The sequence below is a fragment of the Ursus arctos genome, unplaced genomic scaffold, assembly GCF_023065955.2.
Source record: "Ursus arctos isolate Adak ecotype North America unplaced genomic scaffold, UrsArc2.0 scaffold_8, whole genome shotgun sequence".
Lineage (NCBI taxonomy): Eukaryota > Metazoa > Chordata > Mammalia > Carnivora > Ursidae > Ursus > Ursus arctos.
The window spans coordinates 1,720,651-1,741,502 of record NW_026623100.1 but is presented as its reverse complement, the minus strand read 5'-3'; the positions used below and the strand labels follow the sequence as shown (position 1 = coordinate 1,741,502).

Genomic DNA, 20,852 nt, shown 5'->3' with positions numbered 1-20,852 from the left:
CCTCCCTGGCCAGACCTAAGCCAGATCCAGCTTCCCAAGCGGGGACATTAGCACTGCTACCTAGCAACCCACTGTGCTATGCTTGCATCAGGCTGCCAGCGAATCACGGGCTACACGCTCAGGCAGCCTGGGTCGCACTGTGCTTCTTTGCCCCTTGCCACGGCGCTTTCCGAGGTGGCCTGCTTTGGGTGACAAGCCCTTTGGACAATTTTACATGCAGAATGCATAGTGTGTATGTGTGTGTGTATGTGTGTGCGCTATGGGTGTGTATCTGTGTGTACACGGTGGGTGTGTGTATGTGTAAGTGTGTACACTGTGTGTGTATGCGTGTGTGTGTATATACACACATATATATTTTGTCTGCTTGGACACACGCCAGTATGTTTACAAAGGTTTTTTCTGTCCTATGGTATTCCAAGCAATTTTAACTTTTCTCTTTGCTTACTCTCTTTCATTTTCTTCTATAAGCTAGATAATACAGAGATACGCTTCCTATTTTTTTACTGTCTTGCTTTAAGCCTGCCACTCTATCTAGGCTCTATCTAAACTCCCCTCTCGCCTCCCCCTCCCTGGGCAACAAGGAGCGAGCAAGGAGCAACACCAGGGCCTCACCCCGGCCGACTTGGTGGTCGCTGACTTCTCCCGGGCCAGGTGAACCAGCGACAAGAGGCACAGCTCTGGGGAGCCCTGCTTGTCGGTGGCGGGCTCCTCGTCGCTGTCCATGCTCCGGCTCAGCAGCTGCTCGTTCTCCGATGACGCGTCATTCTCGCTGTGGGAGTAGGAGGGTGTTTGTTAGCAGGGCCCTGACACATTCTTCCGGCGGGGAGACGATTGGGAGATCGATTAGGATGCAGGGGCTTGTTCCCCAAGCTTTCACTGCGCAGCTCCTGGGCACGAGGTGAGAGTGACGTGCCGCACTCACGACTCCTCGTTCTCTGCTCTCCTCTCCCCTAGGGATCCAGATGCAGGGCGGCCTGCAAGGTGTCCTGGGAGAGGACTCACAGGGCGTCTGTCGAGCCTTGCAGGGCTGGGGTTCATCAGGGAGGGGGACAGCGTCTGCTCATCTGTCCCCCGGCCCGGCTCAGTTAAGACTTCTTGAACATGTCCCAGCCCCCTATTTTTAATGCTGCCAGCTCCAAGTGCAGCCTTGCGTCTAAATGCAAACAGGTTTGTGTGGCTGGAGCTGAGTCTGTGCAAGTTCTCCAGAACAGCCTAAAACAAGGCTGAATAAGCCTCCCTGGGGGGGGGGGGCTCCCCTCCTGACTGGGGGGTGACCTGGCTGAAATGTGTGCATTGTGGGTGAGGTCACAGCAAGCTGCGAGGGGGGCCTCGGGAGCTCCCCCAGGAGGCCTGGTGGGCCCACGTTCCAACACAGCTCACCGCCCTAGGCACATATGGGTTGGAGCTTAAACTCTCAAAATCATTCCAAATATCTGAAAAACAATATTCTTTTTTTTTTTAAGGCATCCTGTTCACTTCCTGTGGTCTGGCTGACGACTTAGAAAGAATTATTCTTTCCTAGCCACTGGGTTATAGTAATGAAGCCCACACTCAAACGCAACGCTAGAGGCCGGATGAAGGTGAGGCCCAGTAGTTCAGGGCCTCACTCGGAGTTGGCTGGCCTACCGCTGTGTCCACCTGAGAGCAGTCTAGGAACAAAAGCACGGTTGTCCCCAGAGACCACTGAGGGCCCCAGGTTCTTTCCCTAAGAAAGACCTGAGAGCAGACAGAGGGTTGTCATTTTTATTCGACACTTGCATAGGAAACAAGTATTATTTTTCTAAATATTCCTTCAAATCCCCCATTTTCCTCAGTCTTTAGATGAAACTTAAGTCACAGGACAATCCTTGCCCTTTGAGTACTCTTCTCCTTACTTTTGAGAATGAGCTAAGGCTGGAGGAACAGAAGGGGAGAGGTTGCCGAGACACAGGGCTGGACAGACCGGAGGGGGTAGGAGAAGCTCGTCCCCAGGGAGGCACACTGCTGAGCCAGCCCCTGCAGCCTGGCTGGGCCCAGCCCGGGGCTCTGAAACGGGGTCAGCGGGAACAGAGGCACTCACAGGAAATGACCCCCATCTAAGGGACCGCCCAGGGGGACCCACACTCTTTTCTTTCCCAGCATGCAGAGATTTCATGATTTAAGTCTGCTTCCTGCCCTTGTGTCAAGGGTCTTGAGAGATGCTGGAGTTTTCCAAATGAGGTAACACCTCTGGAAGTGCTTGATTAATGCCAGAGCTCTACACGATTGACTAGGTTCACGATCATTCCTACAAACGAAAGGCTTTGCAAGAGTTCACCCACCCTGGGAAGGTTGCAGGCCAGTGGCCAGGCCAGGAGATAGTGCCCCTTTGCTCTTCCTGTGATTAGTTTGGGCCCCCCACCCATGGCCTCTGTGCCCCACCTACAACGTGGGCACAATGGGGTCCTGGAATGGCCAACGGGGTAGAGGCCAGACAGGGGACCGACACCGTGGGGTGGGTTTGTGGAGCTTAACCAGGACCGAGTCCAAATGACCATCTAAGGTGGCGAAGGAAAAGTTTACTTCCCTCTGCCCTAGATATTAAAACCAGGCTGATTCTACATCCTAATGTGTGCTATAAATATGGTAAAAATCTCGTATGTCAAAATTCTGCCTTAAGAGGCCTTCTTCACAAGAGTTGGTGGTTGGTCTGGAGCCTGCACAAAATGTGCTGTGGGGCCAGATGGCCTGGACTGGTCCCCCGGCCCTGCTACTCCTCGTGTGTGACCTCAGGCGCGTGACAGCTTCCAAGCCTCGGCTTCCCACAATCAGCGGCAATATTAGCACCTTGCGCGTGGGGCACTCAGACTTAGCCCGGCGCCTGGTGGGCAATAAGTACCGAATGCTCGTGAGCCGTCATCCTCACCAGCGCTGTCCAGGGTTTAGGGATACCAGTTCTGGCTTTAGCACTAGTGACGCCAGTGTCGCTGTTGGCCGCGGTGGGCTGCTGGAGAAAAAGGGGGCACTCACAAACACTCACAAAACAGAGGGTGGATGTCGAAGAGGAAGGCGGCGGGGGGGCAGCTGGTGCTGGAGCAAGGTGTTAACCACCTGCCCCTCACGCTGCCTGGCCCCTGCTGCAGGTCCGTGCTGAGGCGGAGGCTGAGGCCTGGTACTCTTCTGCCTTGCTGGTCCTGGGCCCTGCCTCCGGGCCAGTGGCCAGGCTTCTGGGGATGCTCCCCATCTGGCATGCCTACTCCCCTTTCTGCTCAGAGCCCCAAGAGGACCCCTGACCTCACCTGGGGTTGGGGGCTGTTCTACCCCCTGATGAGTGGCTGCTTCGGCTTGACTTACCTCTTGGCAGTCTTGGCTGGAGCTGTGGTCAGCTTCTCGAATTCATCCTTCTCGGAGAAAATCACCACACTGTCTGCAGGTAAATGGGAAGATTGGGGATGAGGGGAAGGGAGCTGGAGTCAGCCCCTGGCTCTGAGCTCATCCTTCCCTGCTCCCCTTCACTTCCTCTTTGGCAGGCCTGCCCGGTGACTAAGCCACACCACCCTCAGGGCCAAGCGCCATGTGGGGGCCCTGACACCTCTTTCTGCAGCCCTGTTCTAGGTGGCATGAGAGCACCAGCAGGTGGGAGGCCAGGCTGCCCAGGTGGTGGCGAGCAGGGCAGACAACCTCCACCCTGGGATGGACACCCGTGTGTGGGGGCTGGGTTTGCAGACCTTGGGCCTCTTTCTTCTCCTCCTCCTTGCTCACTTGGGCTTCCATGCTCTTCACTGGGTGGCTGGTACAGCAGGCTGGTTGGAGAAAGGGAAGGGTGTGAGGAGCCAGGCTCTTGGACTAGGAAGCTGACAGAACGGTCGGAGAGCAAGTGTTTGTGGGGAGGGAGTGGGGGCATTGAGGAGCAGTCACCTGGAGCAGAAGGCTTCGTCTTCATGACGTAGAACATGATGATGAGGACAATGGCTACGGCCATGATGAAGATAGTGGACATGGCAATGATCAGGGCCGTGGCCAGGTGCCCTTGGCCTGAGAGCTCTGCTGGAGGCGGGGAGAGAGGGCAACACAGGGCTCAGGACTCCTACAGGTACCCCTGAGGCCTGCAGAGGCCGCCCTCCAAGAAGACCATGGTGCCTGTGGCAGGAGACGCTTCCAGGGGACCCTCAGAATCCCATACACTTGCTTAGCCTCAGAGCTAAACCTTACAGGTTCGCCTTGGCCATCATGTCAGGACTGCCTGGGAGCTCCCCTGGCTGGTCTTAATGGAGGCTGATCCAGACTCATCTGGAACACCAAGGCTTAGGCTTGCTCAGTTGTTCCTAAAGTGCTTGCTTTTGGTGCTACTACTTGGGGAATCCTGGGCGAGTTGGGGTGCAGAGAGGAAGAAGCCCACGAGCAAGTGTCCTGAAGACAGTTCCATCCAAGCAGAAGTCACCTCTGAGGGCCAGAGATTCTGTTCTTGGTTTGGCGCTATCCTGTGTCTCATGCAATTTCAAACTAAGCGTCGTAATCAGACTCGCAGGGCAAAGGTGGTGCAGGGGCTGCCGCGCACCTCTTCCTCTGTTCCTCTGTTCTGTCACCCCCACCACAGGGTTCCCTTCCCCAGGGGGCTCTCGCTGGCTTCCTCAGTAATGCCTGCCCTTGACACGTACAATGCCCTGATGCTTGTTCTCATTCTCTGAAATAACAAACAGGATTCTGGTCCTCGTGAGGCAGGATCCTGGTGATCCACCATTCCCACGGGAAAGGGACAAGATCTAAAGCACTGGGGACCCACTGAAGGAGGCAGCAGCCGTTTTGGAAAGAGGCACCAGAGCTCGTAGCCCCAGCGCTGCCGGTTTCCACGCCTGTCCTCCTGGCTGGGATGTGTCTGCAAGAAATCATCATTCGGATGCCAGGTATGGCTGATAGAAAGGCTTTCATATTCGCTGTGTTGTGTGCTATTCCCGGCCCCCACGCAGGGCCTGGTGGAAATGAGACTGGTCTATCCTAGCAAAGTCTTCTTGCTTTGATGCTCTGTGAATGTGCAGGAGGGTCAGGTTTGGGGGGCGATGCCAAGGCTAGCGTGCTGAGTGCACTGTGGGACTCTGAAGGGCCCCTGAACCTCTCTGAGACCTGGGCCTTAAATATGCTTAAATAATGGGTGGCACTGAAACTGCCAGATGGCAGGAGGGACCAGTGTGAGGCCTCCATCTGAGAAAGACAGGGGCCTCCACCCTCCTCAAAGCCTTTCCATCTCTAAGGGATTAGGGAGCAAAATGTAGTTCTTGGAAATGAATACTAAAGCTGATCTGAAAGCCAGCAACAGAATGGCTGCTGCCATCAGGCCCAGCCATGGCCAGGAAGCTTCTTCTCCGCCGCCCAGCCGCCTGCACCCTGAGCACCACCCTGCCGCACCAGGAAGGTGCCTTTCTCGCCAGGGCGCCCAGGCAGAGGTCGCTGCCACTCCTCGCGGAGCTCACGACCAGCTTCCTGCTACTGGGGGCACCGAAGAGTCCCACTGCCATTCCTCATAGCTGCTTCCAGCCTCCCTCTTCGCTTTCATTCAGGCCCCTTATTTGCAGCTGGCCAGCTGCAGAAGCACAGTCCTTACCTTTGTGGGCGTGCTGGAAGGGAGAGAGGGTGCTGCTGCCAGAGGTGCTGGGGAAGTTGGCAGAGACTCCGGAGCTGGCTCCTGCACCTGCGAGGGGAACCCAGTCACCGCGTGTGCCCCGGGATGACCTGGACAAGCCCCACCTTCCAGGACGGAAAGCAAGGTGCAGCCGCAGAGCCAGACATCTAGAATTCTAGATTACACGGGCACTGCAGCGGGGGCGGCGGGACAGGAGGACATTTTCATTTCTTAGCATGTTTCATAATCCCTAAAGAGCACTCTGACCTCCCAAACGCTTTTCTTCAGGAAGAAGACACATAGGTAAATCTGCTAAGACTAAACAGGGGTGCCTCACCAGCTCAATTTTTCTATGAACAGAGGTAAAATATATGCCATCTACAGAGATGAGAAAAATTCGTATATATGCAAAAGTATTGGGGGAAAATAAAGCTTGAGAAATTTCTTCAATTACATAAAACAGGAATGCATTTTTAATACTTTTTCTAGTTATAAAAGTAATATGTGCCATTTTTAAAAATCGGGAGAAAATGGGAACACAAGAAAAAATAGAAGAATCACTGACAGCCTCGCTCCCTGAGTTTGACAATCTGGTGTGTTTTCCTTTAGGATTTTCCTGTGATTCACTTTTTTAAATACTTGTGACCAAACAGTCTAAGAGCAGAGAAGAACTCTGCCTTCCCTCAAAATTGTGACTCATAAAACTTCCCTTCTCTATTTAAAAAGTATCAGTTAACAGAGTTGAAATGGAAGCTGGTTTTGTAACCAATCAAGTCCCTAAGAAATTGTTTGTTCTGCCACAGAAAACACAATGTTCTGAGGGTCAACCTTCCTTTAGGCAGGACTTGAGTTTTGCTGTTGATAAATCCTATTTCAGATATGCTTCCTTCTGTCTCACTTTTGTCTGTCCTGTGCTGGAGTAATTCGTGAAAGTGGGCTTGCACACTTCCAAGTAAGGGCAGGTGAGCTGGCCTCCCCAAAGTCACACACGTGGTCCCTGCAGCCAGCCCAGCAAGGAGGAGTGGCGCTGACTCGGGGACCTTGGTCAGCCGGCCTCTAGCATCCGTGAGAACTGTCTGTAACAGGGAGGTTTTCTTTTTTTCTTCTTTTTAGGTTTTATTTATTTGTCAGAGAGAGAGAGAGAGAGAGAGACAGAGCGAGCATGTGCACAAGCAGGGGGAGCGGCAGGCAGAGGGGGAAGCTGGCTCCCCGCTGAGCAGGGAGCCCAATGCAGGGCTTGATCCCAGGACCCTGGGATCATGACCTGAGCCGAAGGCAGCCGCTTAACCGACTGAGCCACCCAGGTGCCCCCAGGAACATTTTCTTTAAGCGAAGCTTCTCGGGAAAAGCCACACTCTGTGACTGGTATCTGTAAAGCCACCTGTGCACACAGCATGGGGCAACTCAGGAGATGGGACCACAGCCAATCTGGTGAGGAAAGTCCTGCTGAATTAGCCACACATCTGTGTCCAGTAAGTAGACAAGGTCGCGGGAGAGCAGGGCTAGAAACATCTGCTCCTTACACCCTTTAACAAACAGAAATCTCTGCAAATAAAATAGAGGGAGGCTTGGGAGGGCACAGGGACAGGCTGAGGACTGGCTCCCAGGGTAACTGCACTTCTGTGAGGTGTCGTAGGTCTCAAAGCTGGCCTGTCTGTCACTTGGGTTGGCCAGGAATTTAACTGTTGGCCGCTGGCTGAGAAATGTCATCTGCAGGCTCTTTAAACCACACACCTACCTAGGCAAGCACTGAGGGGTGTGAGGCACACACCCTCCTCATCAGCCCCAGGACGGGGCTGGCCTGGGAACCCAGGAAGGCTTGTTGGCCAGGCCAGCATGGGAGCTGCTGGTGCCAGCCTGCCACCCTCCCAGCCCACGCTTGGAGCAATCTTGCTAAATCAGAGCCCTCAGTACCAGAGGCGTCTCCTCTCTGGCGATCTGCTGCTTCTGGAGCCCAGGGACCTAGCTTATCTGGAGCTCCTGGCCTTGGCCCCTTCACCTGGTCTCTGTCCCCTGCGGGGCTGCCTCATATGTGGACACTGATGGGCCCACAGCACCGCAAGATGGACGGAGCAGTTGGAAGCAGGAATGCTGTTGATGGCAGCTGGAAGGGGCAGGTCTCCTGCTTCCTCTGTGGGGCCTTCCTGTGCCTGCGCTTCCCTGGGAGTGGCCCTGCTGGTGTCCAGAGCTTAGAGAGGTTTCTTTGCCTTTCTGGAGGACAAAGAGAAGCTTTCTCATGCCCCTCACCCCCAAACTCATGACAACTCTCTGCTTTTCCATTTAGCCTTCTAGCCTTCTCCCCTGGCCTCAGAACCAGTGGGCTCTTGGGAGGTGCTGGTGGGAAGGTTCCCCCCCGCCCACCGTCCCAGTGAGGGCTGTGTGCACGTGGCCAGCCCTGGGGCTGGAGGCTCTGCCATGTGCACCTCACAGGCCACGCGGCTCCCCTCCACTGTGGTAAGGGAGACTTCAACAGCATCCCCTCAAGTGGGAAAAGTGACATGGGGCATAGCTTCAAGCAAAACCTGCTTTCCTTTTTAAAAGCAAACACGACACTGAAAACAAAGCTAATCTATCTGTTTGGTAAGGGACTTAAGGGAGCTTAAGCTATTTCTCAGGGAAAAAAAATACCCGTGGGCTCTGTTTGTGGATTTGTCATCTTTGTCTCTTCTTGCCCCTTTCTGCCAGGGCTTGCCGGCCAAGGCTGGGTGACAGAGGCTGGGGTTGGGGGCCCACGTGTGCCCAGGCCTGTGGTCCAGGGAAAACAATGAGAACAGCCTGGCTGCACATAGACTTCGCGCGATGCCTTTGCGCCTGGCTGGCAGGGCTGCTCCCACGGCGCCATCCGCAAACACTGCGTGCAGGCCAGCACCCGTCACTAATGCACACCTCCCCACCCCCAACGGGTGGCTCCCGTCCTCGCTCAGGTGGAAAGCAGGGCCGTGCCTCCACCCTGGTGCACTAGACATTTTCCCTAACTGAGCTCCAGCCAGTGTCAACTAACAGCCCTGGCTGCAGGTGCAGGGCGGGGTGTGCTCTGTTGTTCCGTGATGCCTGAGCCAACAGAGAGAACGTTCTGTTCTGAGCACATCCCAGGGTGAGAGGGAGGGTGAGCAGGAAGACCGCATGATTAGAGGTCTATCTCCGTGGGCAGGTGCCCTGAGCACGGCATGCCACGGCCACCAGGTCCCTGCTCGGCAAGTTCCCTGTTCCAGGTTCCGCTCTGGTCTAACGAGTATTTGGTGTCTGGGCAGTTTCCTTCCGCTCCAACATGAGCCCTGTGTTTTGGGTTCATTTGGACTCCTTGGAACGGATCATTGGATGAAAATGTTCTTCAGTTGTTGTTTCTGTTGGGTGGTCGACTACTGATCCATCTTACCCTGCGTAAGCTCCCCCTGGAGCCTAGCTCTAAGCAGAGAGGCGGTCCTGCAGGATAGGAGTAAGGGAGGCCTGATGAAGACTGTCGTCCTAGAAACTTGACGTGAATTTCCACACAAAGTCTACATTAAAATCAAAGTACGTGGGGCTTGGCTCTGCCTCGCTCATGGGTGTGTTCGCGGCAGCACTGACTTGGGACAGTAGGTACGGGAGGGGCAGGGCTCCGCACTGTGTTCGTCCACCTTCCTCAAGAGGAATTTGAGGACTCTTAAGTGTGGGGCTTAATGCAGGAATACTTCTATTCAATGCGACGACAGGATTTACGGGGCCTTTGAGGTTTGTTAATCCACACAATTTATAAATATGCCATATGTATTAAAGACTGCTGGGATTCTCTGCGCGGGGCAAGCAGGTTGGATTTTCAGGAGTGATTTGTTTATTGGTTCTTAGGGTAGTTGAGGAGTGTGCTCCCAGGCGGCTGCGTTGGCCCAGCGCCCCCCAGTGGCGGATCCTGGAACAACGGGCAGAGCCATTCCAACCTGGCTGCTCAAAGTGAGGTCCCTGGGGAACTTGCTGGAAATGCAGTCTGGGAATCCACCCCAGACCTGCTGCACCAGGATCTTTTTTAACAGGCTTGGTGACAGGTGTATGCATTCAAGTTTGAGAAACCCTGTGTTAGAAACAGCTGGCTGCTGGCATTTGGGGACGCCAAAGCTTCACATTTGAATCACTGTTGGGCATCGCACGATGGCATCTGAATGAAACTTGCCACAGCTTTCCTGAGCAGACTTTTCCAAAAGGTGAGTCCATCCTGGGCCTGACACAGGGCTTGGTGTCATAATAAAAACGAAGAGGAGTGAAAATAAAAGCAATGACGATGGGACAAGTGAGTCCACAGGCCCAGAGCTTCCTCACTGCTCCCTCCAACGCTCTGTGAGAGAGGGCTCCTGCCAGCTGGGTCCCAGGGGAGCTGAGGGAGGACAGGAGGTCAGCATGGGAGGTGCAGCCTGCATGGGTCCAGGAGACCTGGGGTGGAGCCATGCTCAGTCGCTGGGCTGTGAAGTTGCCACCTGCTTCCTGAGTGCCGTGTGTGACACTACAGCAGACACTTCATACGCTGACATGCCATCCCAACCCCACTACATCTCCTGAGAGAGAGATCCACATTTTAAGGGTGGGGAAACTGAGGCACAAAGTTAAGTAACTTTCCCAAGAGGGGACACTCATAATGAAGCCCAAATCTGAAGCCACACCATCTCTTCCTCGCTATGACACTCGAGGCCCTGACCCAGGCAGGGCTCCGTGCACCATATCACCCGACAAGGCCCAGCTGGTCGCCTCTCCCCACATACCGCACAGACACACAGAGGTCTGGTGGCTTGCACCCTGACTCTAGGTTTCGGTGGTTTTGCTGGCTTCTTCTAGGAATGCCATGCATTTGCTATGAGGTCTTACCCGGAGCGGGTTTTCAGTTAAGCAATTTAGGGCTAGGGGTTAGGGCGGGGATGCACTCCTTCTCGAAGTGTCCGGGGCTCAGGGGCTTTGCTTTCTCTCCCCGTGTGATGGCGCCCACTGTCGGATGGCAAGAGGAGGGAGGTGCCCCTCCAGCCGGCCAGGTGGTTATGGAAGTCCCACACAGGGACAGATCTTGTGTGGGAGCTGTTTTTCAGGTTCCACAGGCAAAGAGCCTTTTCAACCCGGGTGGGGAGTGCCTGACATCTTCTCAGTGAGGACTCCATCCAGAACTATCTGGTACTGAATTGGCTGGGATTCCCCAGCAGGAGACAGTGGCACGGCAGCTGATTCACCACAGGACCTGCTGGCAGCCTGGAGCCCGTGGGCCTCCTCTAATTTGTGAATTAATGAGCATGCGGCTGGTACAAAGCTCCGCTTTAAAGACACGCAAATCCATATTGCCGGTGCTCTACTGAAGCAATCCAGCAAGAGGGGGCGACGCCCCCCACCAGCCCTGCCACATGCTCACCTGGCTACCTCCTCCCCCCAAACCCAAAGGTAAAGGAGAGGGAGAGGTGGTTCCCTTCTCTTTTTGCTCTCCTTCCCCAATTCCCACCATTCCTAAGGGGCAGGCCTTGTTCTGTTCTCCAGGGCAGGATTATCGTGAGCACATGGGGTGGGGGCCTTACGGAGAGCTGGGAGAGGCAGGGTCCCCGCACAGCCCCTCTTCTGCCCTGCAGTGGGAGTGGGGTTGGGGGAGAGCAAGGAAGGACCCCTGCAGCCCAGGGACCAGCTGTCCGCCCACCCACCTCCATGGTGTCTCTCCAGACCACAGCTCCAAGCGGCCACACACTACACTCTCTACAGCAGAGTTCCCTTCCTTACAGATACATGCAGTGAGAATCAACCAGAATGAAAATGGGAAAGAAAGAGCCTATGGCGGGACTCTGAACTCGTGAGCCTCACTGCTCACGTGGGCTTCGTGGAATCCGGTTCATTCACTGTGACCACTCCTCACCTTTCCCTTGGCCTTATCTGGTTTGAAAACACATATACACTTACACTCACAATCATCTAGCGCTTTGCAGGACTTTGCAAAACACCTTGGCAACTGTGATCTCATTGGTTTTTCCAATAATTGCATGGGGGGGGGGGTTCAGGTTTTGGCACCCGTATCACAGATGAGAAAACTCGCACCAGGTGGCAGGTGACTGACCTAAGTCCTTTCCTAAGCTCAGCTATAGCAAACCTCCCTGCAGGGACCTGCACCTGGCTGGCCAGCCCACAGGAGCATTTTTCGTTTTGCCTTTGCTGTACCTCATCTGTCCAGGTACTGGGACGGGCTTCCTTCTCCAACCCCAGGTAATGAAAGATACAGTGTGTGAGCAGTACCGTTCTGATGGAAGGACAAGAGCACTCACATTCCTTGGTGTTGGGGGGTGCCAGGAGGCAGGAGTAGCAGACCATGCCATAGATGTTCCTGGGTCTGTTTTCCAACATGTAGTAGCTGCAGGGAGGGAGAGACAAGACAGAGCAGACGGGTGAGCCGGGCGTCACCACAAGCAAGGACTGACCACTTGGCATGCCCATGATTTAGGCATGCTCCAAGCATCACCAAAGTCAGGAGCAAGACATATGCCATGGGAGTCAGGAGCTCTCAGAGACAGCAGCCCATTTTGACCACTGAGTTTCCTTGGGAGTTTTCAGCATAACTTGAAATGGAACATTCTTTTTCCAATATTTTGGACCACTTTGGGCCTTTTAATCTCTTCTCCTGTTTGGTCCTTTTCACTGATGGATTTGCTCAGTGTGTGTGAGCGATCATCATCTTCACCCACATCAGTCCCTTGAGTACCTGCCAGGAGAACTGATTTGCTCTCTGGGTGTCCCAGCCAGTGAGCCAGAACCCCCTGGAGGAGGAGCACCCCCTGACCCAGCGAGCGGCTGTCTCAGAGCCTCTAGCCTGGTGGGATTACTGGCAAATGTGTCTATGAGCCCCTAGGACGCTGGCACCTCCCCGACCTCCCGCACACCTGCTGAGATTGGACAGAGCTGGCCGCAGCGGACAGAAAGACAGCAGCAGTATCTAGAGAGCTCAGTGCAGAAGGCCTTCGGTGTGGCCTGACATACAACCAGGTCTTAACTGAGATTCCTCTGCTTCCCCCTCATAAGCACCTGACCCAGACACTGCCCAAGGCAAAGGCTTACGCTGGGGCTGCACATCTAGAAGGAAAAGGAGAAATCACTCACAGTAAGACGTGAAGTCCTCCCCCCGTTGATGCCATGTCTGTCGAGCTTCCCAGTGTCGGTGTGCCAGCCTCGGTGACCATGCCAGCTCTTAGAACGCCCTCCCTGCAGAGCTCTGCACCCTGGGTCAGAGCTCTCTGCAAAACCTGCCACCCCCGTCGACCCAGCAGTCCTCGCTTCCGGTGCTCACAGCTCCGGCTCCTTTCCACCTGCAGACTTTGGCACTTCTCTTGGCGGGTGCCTGCTTTCCATAAACACACGTTCGGCGGTGATCATGGAGCCATTTATCACATCATGAGAGGTCGATTAAGTAACATGAGCTGGTGCCAAAGTTTTCCCTCATTATAATTCAAGAGATGAAAAATCCCTCTCCACTATTGGACTTTTCCATGGTTGGTTTTAATCTCTTTTTTTATTAGCTGTGCACACGCAGGCCCCTACTGATGGTAGGGTAGGTGGCAGCGTGGCAGGAGTGCTGGGGGGGGGATGTCTTTGGACTCCAGCCGCCATAACCTGGACGATTATCAATAACATTATGATCATAATTGCCTGTCCTTCCTCAGGGCCTTTTATCCTCAGATCCCTGTGTATCTCATAAACATTAATTAACCAATCTCAAAACACTCCTCAGAGAAGCCACAACAGCCAGTTTTCCAGTTAAGTCTTCTGGAAAAAGCCTCTCTCAAACACACACTCTGCCACCCTCCAGAAGCTATCTGTGCCTGGGACGCAGGAAGTGACAGTGGGGCCGACGGTGCATCTGCTCCTAGGACGTGGCGCGTGTCTGTGTGTGGCCTCACGAGGGTGACCGGCTCCAGGCCAGCCCCCAGATTCTCGCACCCAGACCCAGCGCTGGCACTTGGGCCTCTGAGTTACCCCTCACCTCCACCGCCAGCAGTCTTCTGCCAGGTCGGGACTGTCTCTGCATCTGGCCTGGGAGCCCCTCAGGGCCAGCCTCGTTCGTGTCTGTATTCCTGGTACTTGTGCTGGGTACTGAGGAAGGACAGTTTTAGGCCAACGTTGGTTGGAAACATAAATAATGAGACAAAGTTCTTCTCCACGCCTGGGGGCCAGTCTGTTGCCCCTCCTCCGCACATGGCTCCCTCTCGCTCTCACCTCGAGCGGTTCTGTCCGCCTCCCTCGGGGGCTCTCCACAGCCGCAGCTCGGCCTCCTGTCCTCACCACGCGTCTGGACCAAGCGGTGTGACGTATTAAATAACTTAGCCAAGAAACAAAATATTGAAAGGCTATACATCTAAAAAATAAGCTGGCCCCGGGCGGCCGCTGTGGGATGGCACTGCCTGAGTTGGTGTGTCAACTCCCTCACACATGTCCCGGCAGGACATTCTCAAGTGTGAGAGTGTCCTCTTCAGGGCAAACGTCAGCAGCTCCTGCTGGAGCTCGCATCCACAACTCTCATCCTGGCTATGCAGGAGCCCAGAACAACTGTCTGGGCGCCTCTCTCCGACGGGGTCCCCTCAGCTTGAAGCTGGGCATTCACGCAGGGCTCCGTGGCCCTGCAAGAGACTACTGGTCCCTCTGTCTTTCTGTACAGGCCTAATTTCCTACACTTCCATCCATGTTTACACTTTTCTTAGTTCTTTTTTGGTTTTTTCCTCAAAGGTTGATTAAGGTAAGTAGACCAAAATAAAAGTGAGTTTAAATGGGGCCTCTAGAGGTTCCTGGGTGGCTCAGTCAGTGAAGCAGTTCCCTTTGGCTCCTGGGATGGAGCCCTGAGTTGGGCTCTCTGCTCAGCAGACAGCCTGCTTTGTCCTCTCCCTCTGCCCCTCCCCTGCTCATGCTCTCTCTCTCTCAAATAAATAAATAAATAAATAAATAAAATCTAAAAAAAAAAAAATGGGCCTCTAGAATCATCTATGAAGTGACCGACTTCCTCCATGTCAATAGATGATAGATTTCCCCCAAAGATTTCCTTTCCTAAGCTCATAATGGATACCACCGAGCCATTGGATGCTCCGTCTTCCCACACAATGTGGCATGTAGAACCGTGTTCTTCACCTGGTCCTCCAACCGCCCCAGAATGCCTTATTTGAAGGGAGTAGATGCCAAGTGGAAGCCAGCCAGCAGAAGGTGAGAGGGCCACAGCCAGCTGTGGGTAAGATGATGCCCTGGCAGGGGCGGAGGCAGGCTATGCAATGCAGCCTTAGCTGTCTTCCTCTTCTCCTGTTTTGGTTCCTGGTCCTCCCACACAGCCTTTCTCAACAGGAAAGCCGTGTGTGCTCACTGTTCTGCCAGCCTCTCGGCCACATACTGATGCACAGCAGAGAGGGCAAAGAAGAAGGAGAGCGTGCCTGCCAAACCACAAGGGGGCCGGGGCCAAGGCAACCTGTGGCGTTAGGAAGACAACTCTGAGGCGGCCTGCATTGCGGCCTGGCAGCCACACGAACTCAGGAATGAAAACAGCCTTTTACTGAGCAAACAGTGCCAGCTTACCAAAACTCCTTGTAATCCTCCCTGTGACACAGCATGAGAGCTTTATTTGTTCCCTAGACCTAGGGTGTGTAACAGGAGGTGGGAGGCCCTGGGGCCCTCCCCTGACAAGCACCAAGCTCCACAGAGCCCGTAGGAGGAGGCTGGGGGACCGGAGATAAAGTAGGGGCCTTTTGTGGCAGTGGCCTTGGGGGTTGGGAGTGACAGGGCCAAACTGGAAACAAACTACATCTTCGCATCTGCGGAGCAATGTGAGGACACACTGAGATGCAAGTTGAATGTGTCTCCTGCACAGCGGCCTTCGCCCACTCAGCCAGTGTCCTGGGGGCCGCAGACAAGGTATGAAAGAAGCGGGTCACTATTTTCATGGAGCAGGGAGGGAGTTACTCAAGACTTTAGAGCTGGGAAGACCCTTTTAAGAGTATAGATGTCAGCCTCCCCACTAATTCTACAGATGGTTATCCTTATCTTTTGAAGCCTTCTAGAGGCAGCGTGCTCACAACCATTCCACTGGGAATCCTCCTTCTGGGAAGTGTGTGAGGGCCAAGGAAATTGCCTTCACTGCCACAGAACAGCCTTTCTGGTGACCAAGCTGGCACCTGCCTACCGGACAAGGTTATGTACTGCGTTGGTCCCAGGGCTGTGCTTTCTGGCTAGAAAGTCTCTGTGGATCTAGGTAAGAACAAAACAGGCTGCTCGAAGTTCATAATCACTGCCCCTTTTAGATCATCGGGAATAATACGATGGCTGAATCTCCCAGACCACTGTGGGATGCACGCATGGTCTGGGCCACGGCTGCAGGGCTGGGTCAGAGCAATGCTGTGGGCGAGGCTCCGTTCTGCACCTACCCTTGCTCCCCCTCTGTGAAGCTGCCTCACTGGAGGAGCCTGTCTGCACCAGCGGCTCCCACACCATTCATGCAGAGATGACCTCCAGATCCAACCTGAGATTCATACCCGTTTATCCATCTAAGTGTCAGATACATTGGTCTGGATGTTACAACCACCTCAAATGCATACATACATCCTCCATCTTCCCTCCACCCTCCCTCCAATAATCCTAATCCTCCTGTATCCCACCTCTTAGCAAATGGCATCACTGTCCACACAGCTGGCCAAGGCCGACATCTGAGCTTCCTCTTCAAGATCTCCTTCCCCACACCCCACATGCCCACTCCAATCAGCTCTATCTATCTTCCAATGAACTCTCAAATTTTTCCTCTCTCTCCAACTTCCAAGGCTCCCATCTTGCCCCCGTTCTCACGATGCCCCTGGGCTCCCATGTCTTCCCTACGCAGCACATTTTCCTCACTGCTGCCGAGAGGATTATTCCAAGGTGCTGCCCAGCTGTGTCCTGTACAAGCTTAAACTCTGCCTAGTGGCCTGCTTCAGCATCGAGCTACAGACCAGTGTCTTCAGCACCATTTTCCAGAGCCATTTTCTCTCTGGCCCCCGCCCGCCTCGCAGGTTTCTCCACACCCCCACGGGTGCATGTGCTGTGCTACCACGGGGACCCGCAGCTCCACATCCCATCAGGTTGCTTGCCCCTTTGAGCTTTGCCCCGAACATCTTGGAGAGCTCTGTCCTAATTCTTAGCCTGACTAACTCCCACCATTCCAACGTCACCCTGAGAAGTCTTCTGAGACCCCTCCTGACCCACCTCCCTAACCCCGAAGGGAGGGGTCCTTCCTGGACTAGAACACCGTGTGCGCCTACCACACTATGCTGTGATTACTGATTTTCTTGTCTCACTCCCTCACGTCAAAGAGGACCGTGTCTTTCCTCTTTGCCTCACTAGCGCCTACCCGGTAGGCTCTTAATTTATGCTAGGCTGTGAATGTCAGGTCAGCTTCCCACACTGAGAGGCTCTCAGAGGAAGTTGAGATTTTGAAAAGAGGATTATTTGCTTTCCAAGGTGAACACGGCAAGGGGTGTATGCTTTTCCTCGGCACACCTATAGTCAGTCCGTGGAACTCTGCCTTTCTTTCATGAATTATGTATCTGCACGAATAAAAACTGGTGAAGGTGAGGTTCCAGGAAGCATACACGTTCTCAGAGCCTAATTCTACCCGCCTAATGGGAAGATCATACTGAATTTCTCTCCTTCAAGCACAGCAGCTGTGCAGAGAAGTCTCTCAATGGACGCTTGTACCATTCACTGGGTGGGAATGCCTCGATTCTGCTTCTTCTAACATGTTCCTTCTGGTGGAGCCCCTACAACACAATAACCTCGACAACTAGATTAGAGACTGTCGGCTACAGAACTTTGTCTTTATCGTATTCTTTAAGAGAACAGGCTAACGTCTTCCTTAGGTATAGCTACCTGCTTTTTTGCATATTGAAAAATAAAGCTCTGCAATAAGGTTCCCTTGCTTTCTTTATTCATTTGACCAATGTGTTTGAATCACATGCTGTGTCAGGGACACTGACGTGGGGTTGTCAAGCAGATATTTGGAAAAGCAGGTCTGTAGCTCTGGAGGTAGGTCTGAACTGAAGACAGAAAACTGGAGAGAACAGGGGTGGGGGACGGTCACCGGCAGAAAGATGGTGGTGGAAGCCATGGGAATCAATGCTTCTCTGTAGCAAATTTGAACTAAGGTTAATTTCTGCAAGTTTGTAAGATCTCCTCATTTTAAAGAATTATTCACTTCCAATCTATTCTGAGGTTGGCGGGTCTATCTGCCTTCTTTGTATTTCCTTCTTCTTATAGACTAATGCCTCATGTTCTTATTTAAATATAGCCTTCTTACTTTCTTCCTTCTCTTAATTCAGTATAGTGATCCAGAAAGATAATGTGCACAAGTGGGTTGCAAAGTATAGTGTGTTATTCAAAATACCACTACTACCACGACCACCACCACTTCTATTATCACCACTGCCATCATCACCAGCATTGCCTCCATCATCAGCACCTCTATCATCACCATCACCACTTCCATCATCACCACCACTGCCTCCATCATCAGCACCTCCATCATCACCATCACCATCATCACCACCAGTGCCTCCACCATCACCACTGCCTCCATCATCACCACCATCACCTCCATCATCACCACCACTGCTTCCATCATCAGCACCTCCATCATCACCATCACCATCATCAGCACCAGTGCCTCCACCATCACCACTGTCTCCATCGTCACCACCATCATCATTAACACCACCTGCCTCCATCATCACCACCATCACCTCCATCATCACCACCGCTGCTTCCATCATCACCACTGTCTCTACCACTATCACCACCACCTCCATCACCACCTCCATCATCACTACCACCTCCTCCATCATCACCACCTCCATAATCACCATCACCACCTTCGCCATCAACATCACCGCCTCCACCATCACCACTGTCTCCATCATCACCACCGCTGCCTCCATCATCAGCACCTCCATCATCACCATCACCATTGTCATCACCACCACTGCCTTCATCATAACACTATCTCAATCACCATCATCATCACCACCGCCTCCATCATCACCACCACTGCCTCCATCATCATCACCTCCATCATCACCATCATCACCACTGTCTCCATCACCACCATCACCACCTCCATCATCACTACTACCACCACCACCTCTACCACCTATATCACCTCTACCACCAAGTGGCCTTTGTCACTGCTTTGTTTTTATCTGTAGCCCTTGCAAGTACTGTGCTGTGTGGCCACTAGAGGGAGGCAGCAGCAAGAGCCATGGCTTGGTAGATCCTGGGTGTCCAGGCTGCGCTTCCTCTCCTAGGCAGAACTTGCTAATGTGTCCTGCCTGTCAGAAGGAAGATTTTATCGTTCTGTCTTTCAGACTAACTACATTTTCACTTTGCTTTTTTTGGGAAAACTTTTGATACATAACAGAATTGTGGTGGAATTATAGGTACCACATGATTCACATATTCCTATTAATAGCTTTTACTCTCAGATTTTTCCAGAATACCAAAAACACTAGATTTATACAGTGTATTATACAGTGTATTAGTTTTCTCTTCTTCAAAGCATTCCACATGTGTTATCTTAAAGTATTCAACAATTTTGTTTGATTTGGGTTGTCAGAAGATACTATTATGATTATGACTAACATCCGCTGAAGAGACATGGAAGCTGAGCCCGGGTGGGCTGCCCCTCCTCCAGGTGGCAGGACTGGCCATCCTAGACCCCATGCTTCCTGACTCCAGACCGGTGCCCTCCCTCCCCACCCCCCGCCCCACACGGAGCTGCCTCTAGAACCAGCAGGAGTGACGCTACATTGTAGCCTGAGGTGCTCACGTTGCCTGGGGCCCCGCCAATGCGACATTCAGGGCTTTCTGCAGAAAGCATCCTGGGGTGAGGCCTGGTAGCAGCCATGCTTACCCAGGGAGACACGGTCCACACTCAGCATCATTCTCCATGTCCCCCGGCGTCAGCACGGTGGCCCGGAAGAAGCCCTCGCAGTCCTTATGGCGCCTGCATATCTGGTAGCCTCCTTTGGAAAACTTCTCCGCTGGGCAGGGGACACAGCCATAGTCCCCATCTTTGGTGCCATAGCCACAGGACTGGCCGAGGAACAGGACAGAGGAGCACAGGTGAGCACGCCAGCTGTACCTGCCGTACCTGCTGTCCTTGGGGGCACAGGCATACCAGGCACGCTGGGTGCATCGTACACACTGGGCACACTGGCTGTTTCCAGAAGCTTCTCTTGCTGGGCATTGGCTTCCTGACCTGTCCTAACTGCAACCCCCCTCTGCCTCCAACTCTGCTCCTTTCCCCAGTGCTCCTGGGCTTTGGACGCTGCCCCTCTCCCCAGGGTCCCTGAATACATTCAGCCAGCTAAAGGGACGATCTGCCAGTGACACAGCCCGTGGCTGTGGCGTTCTCGGCTCTCTGAAAGAACCCTGAATGCTGACGCTGGGGGCGTTTCTCTTAGCCCTTGACAACATGCTGAGCCTTTCCCGCAGGAGAGGGAGCGCGGCACTCAGGAGTCAGCCTGCCGTTCCTGCAGGACATCAGTCATGCCTCCGACTCGGATGTCCTGAAACCTATCAGATCGAGGTAGAGGAGGAAAATGGTTGTCCTCTAAAAAAAATGGAAACAGCTCCCGAGAAATCTGTTACAAATGCGCAGCCGTGTCCCTCGCCAGGGAAGCACTGTTCCTGCGCTCACCGCTGCTTAGACCCTTTAATCACAGTGCCTGAGGCCCACAGGCGACCAGCCTGATTTACCTTGGGGGCCACGCATAGAGCCACACACACGTGGCGGTGACACCACCCATGTGGCGGAGGAGAGCTCCCTGGGTCCAGGGGTGGCTGGCAGGGGACTTACCAGGTAGGGCTCCTCCCCCGGGCCACACTGTGGACACTCATGGCACAGCCCCGTGGTCTGGTTATAGTACTCATTCTCACCGCAGTTGGAGTACTCTGCTCTGGCCGAGCACAGCAGCGACACCTGCCACAAGAAAGGGCGTCCTTTTGGCCTCCGTGCTCCGTGGAGACACGCACGCTTACTTGGGTGAGCACCCTGGGCAGGCGCTGCAGGGGAAGGAGCCTGGGTGGGGGACCTGCTAGTCACTTGGCGCTCACATGGCGCCGGGTCCCAGTAACTGCAGCTAATAAGCCGGGCAGGCCATCCCGCTCCCTGCCACCGGCCTCACTGCTGGTCCCCTCACCCCTCCATCAAAACTCCATCCCATCTTTGAGGCCTGTTCCAAACTCCCTTCACCCAGGAAATCTTGGTCCCACCCTCCCCAGAGGAGGCGGCCCTCTTCCC

The 20,852-nt window shown here is 53.9% G+C and overlaps 1 protein-coding gene across 4 annotated transcripts in view; it reads right to left on the bottom strand.

The window, feature by feature from the left end:
* Nucleotides 1–20,852, bottom strand: part of EDAR (ectodysplasin A receptor) — a 96,341-nt gene that overhangs the window by 16,502 nt on the left and 58,987 nt on the right. For 2 of the 4 annotated variants that reach the window (XM_057309279.1, XM_057309278.1), the window contains exons 4-11: nt 20,409–20,531; nt 19,461–19,642; nt 11,827–11,912; nt 5,558–5,644; nt 3,877–4,005; nt 3,687–3,761; nt 3,313–3,385; nt 613–769 (exon numbers count right to left, since the gene is read on the bottom strand). In XM_057309279.1, the coding sequence (XP_057165262.1) occupies nt 613–769; nt 3,313–3,385; nt 3,687–3,761; nt 3,877–4,005; nt 5,558–5,644; nt 11,827–11,912; nt 19,461–19,642; nt 20,409–20,531 (912 nt within the window). The remainder of the gene's footprint in view (nt 1–612; nt 770–3,312; nt 3,386–3,686; nt 3,762–3,876; nt 4,006–5,557; nt 5,645–11,826; nt 11,913–19,460; nt 19,643–20,408; nt 20,532–20,852) is intronic. The other 2 variants (XM_026516135.4, XM_057309280.1) reach the window with 1 other exon arrangement.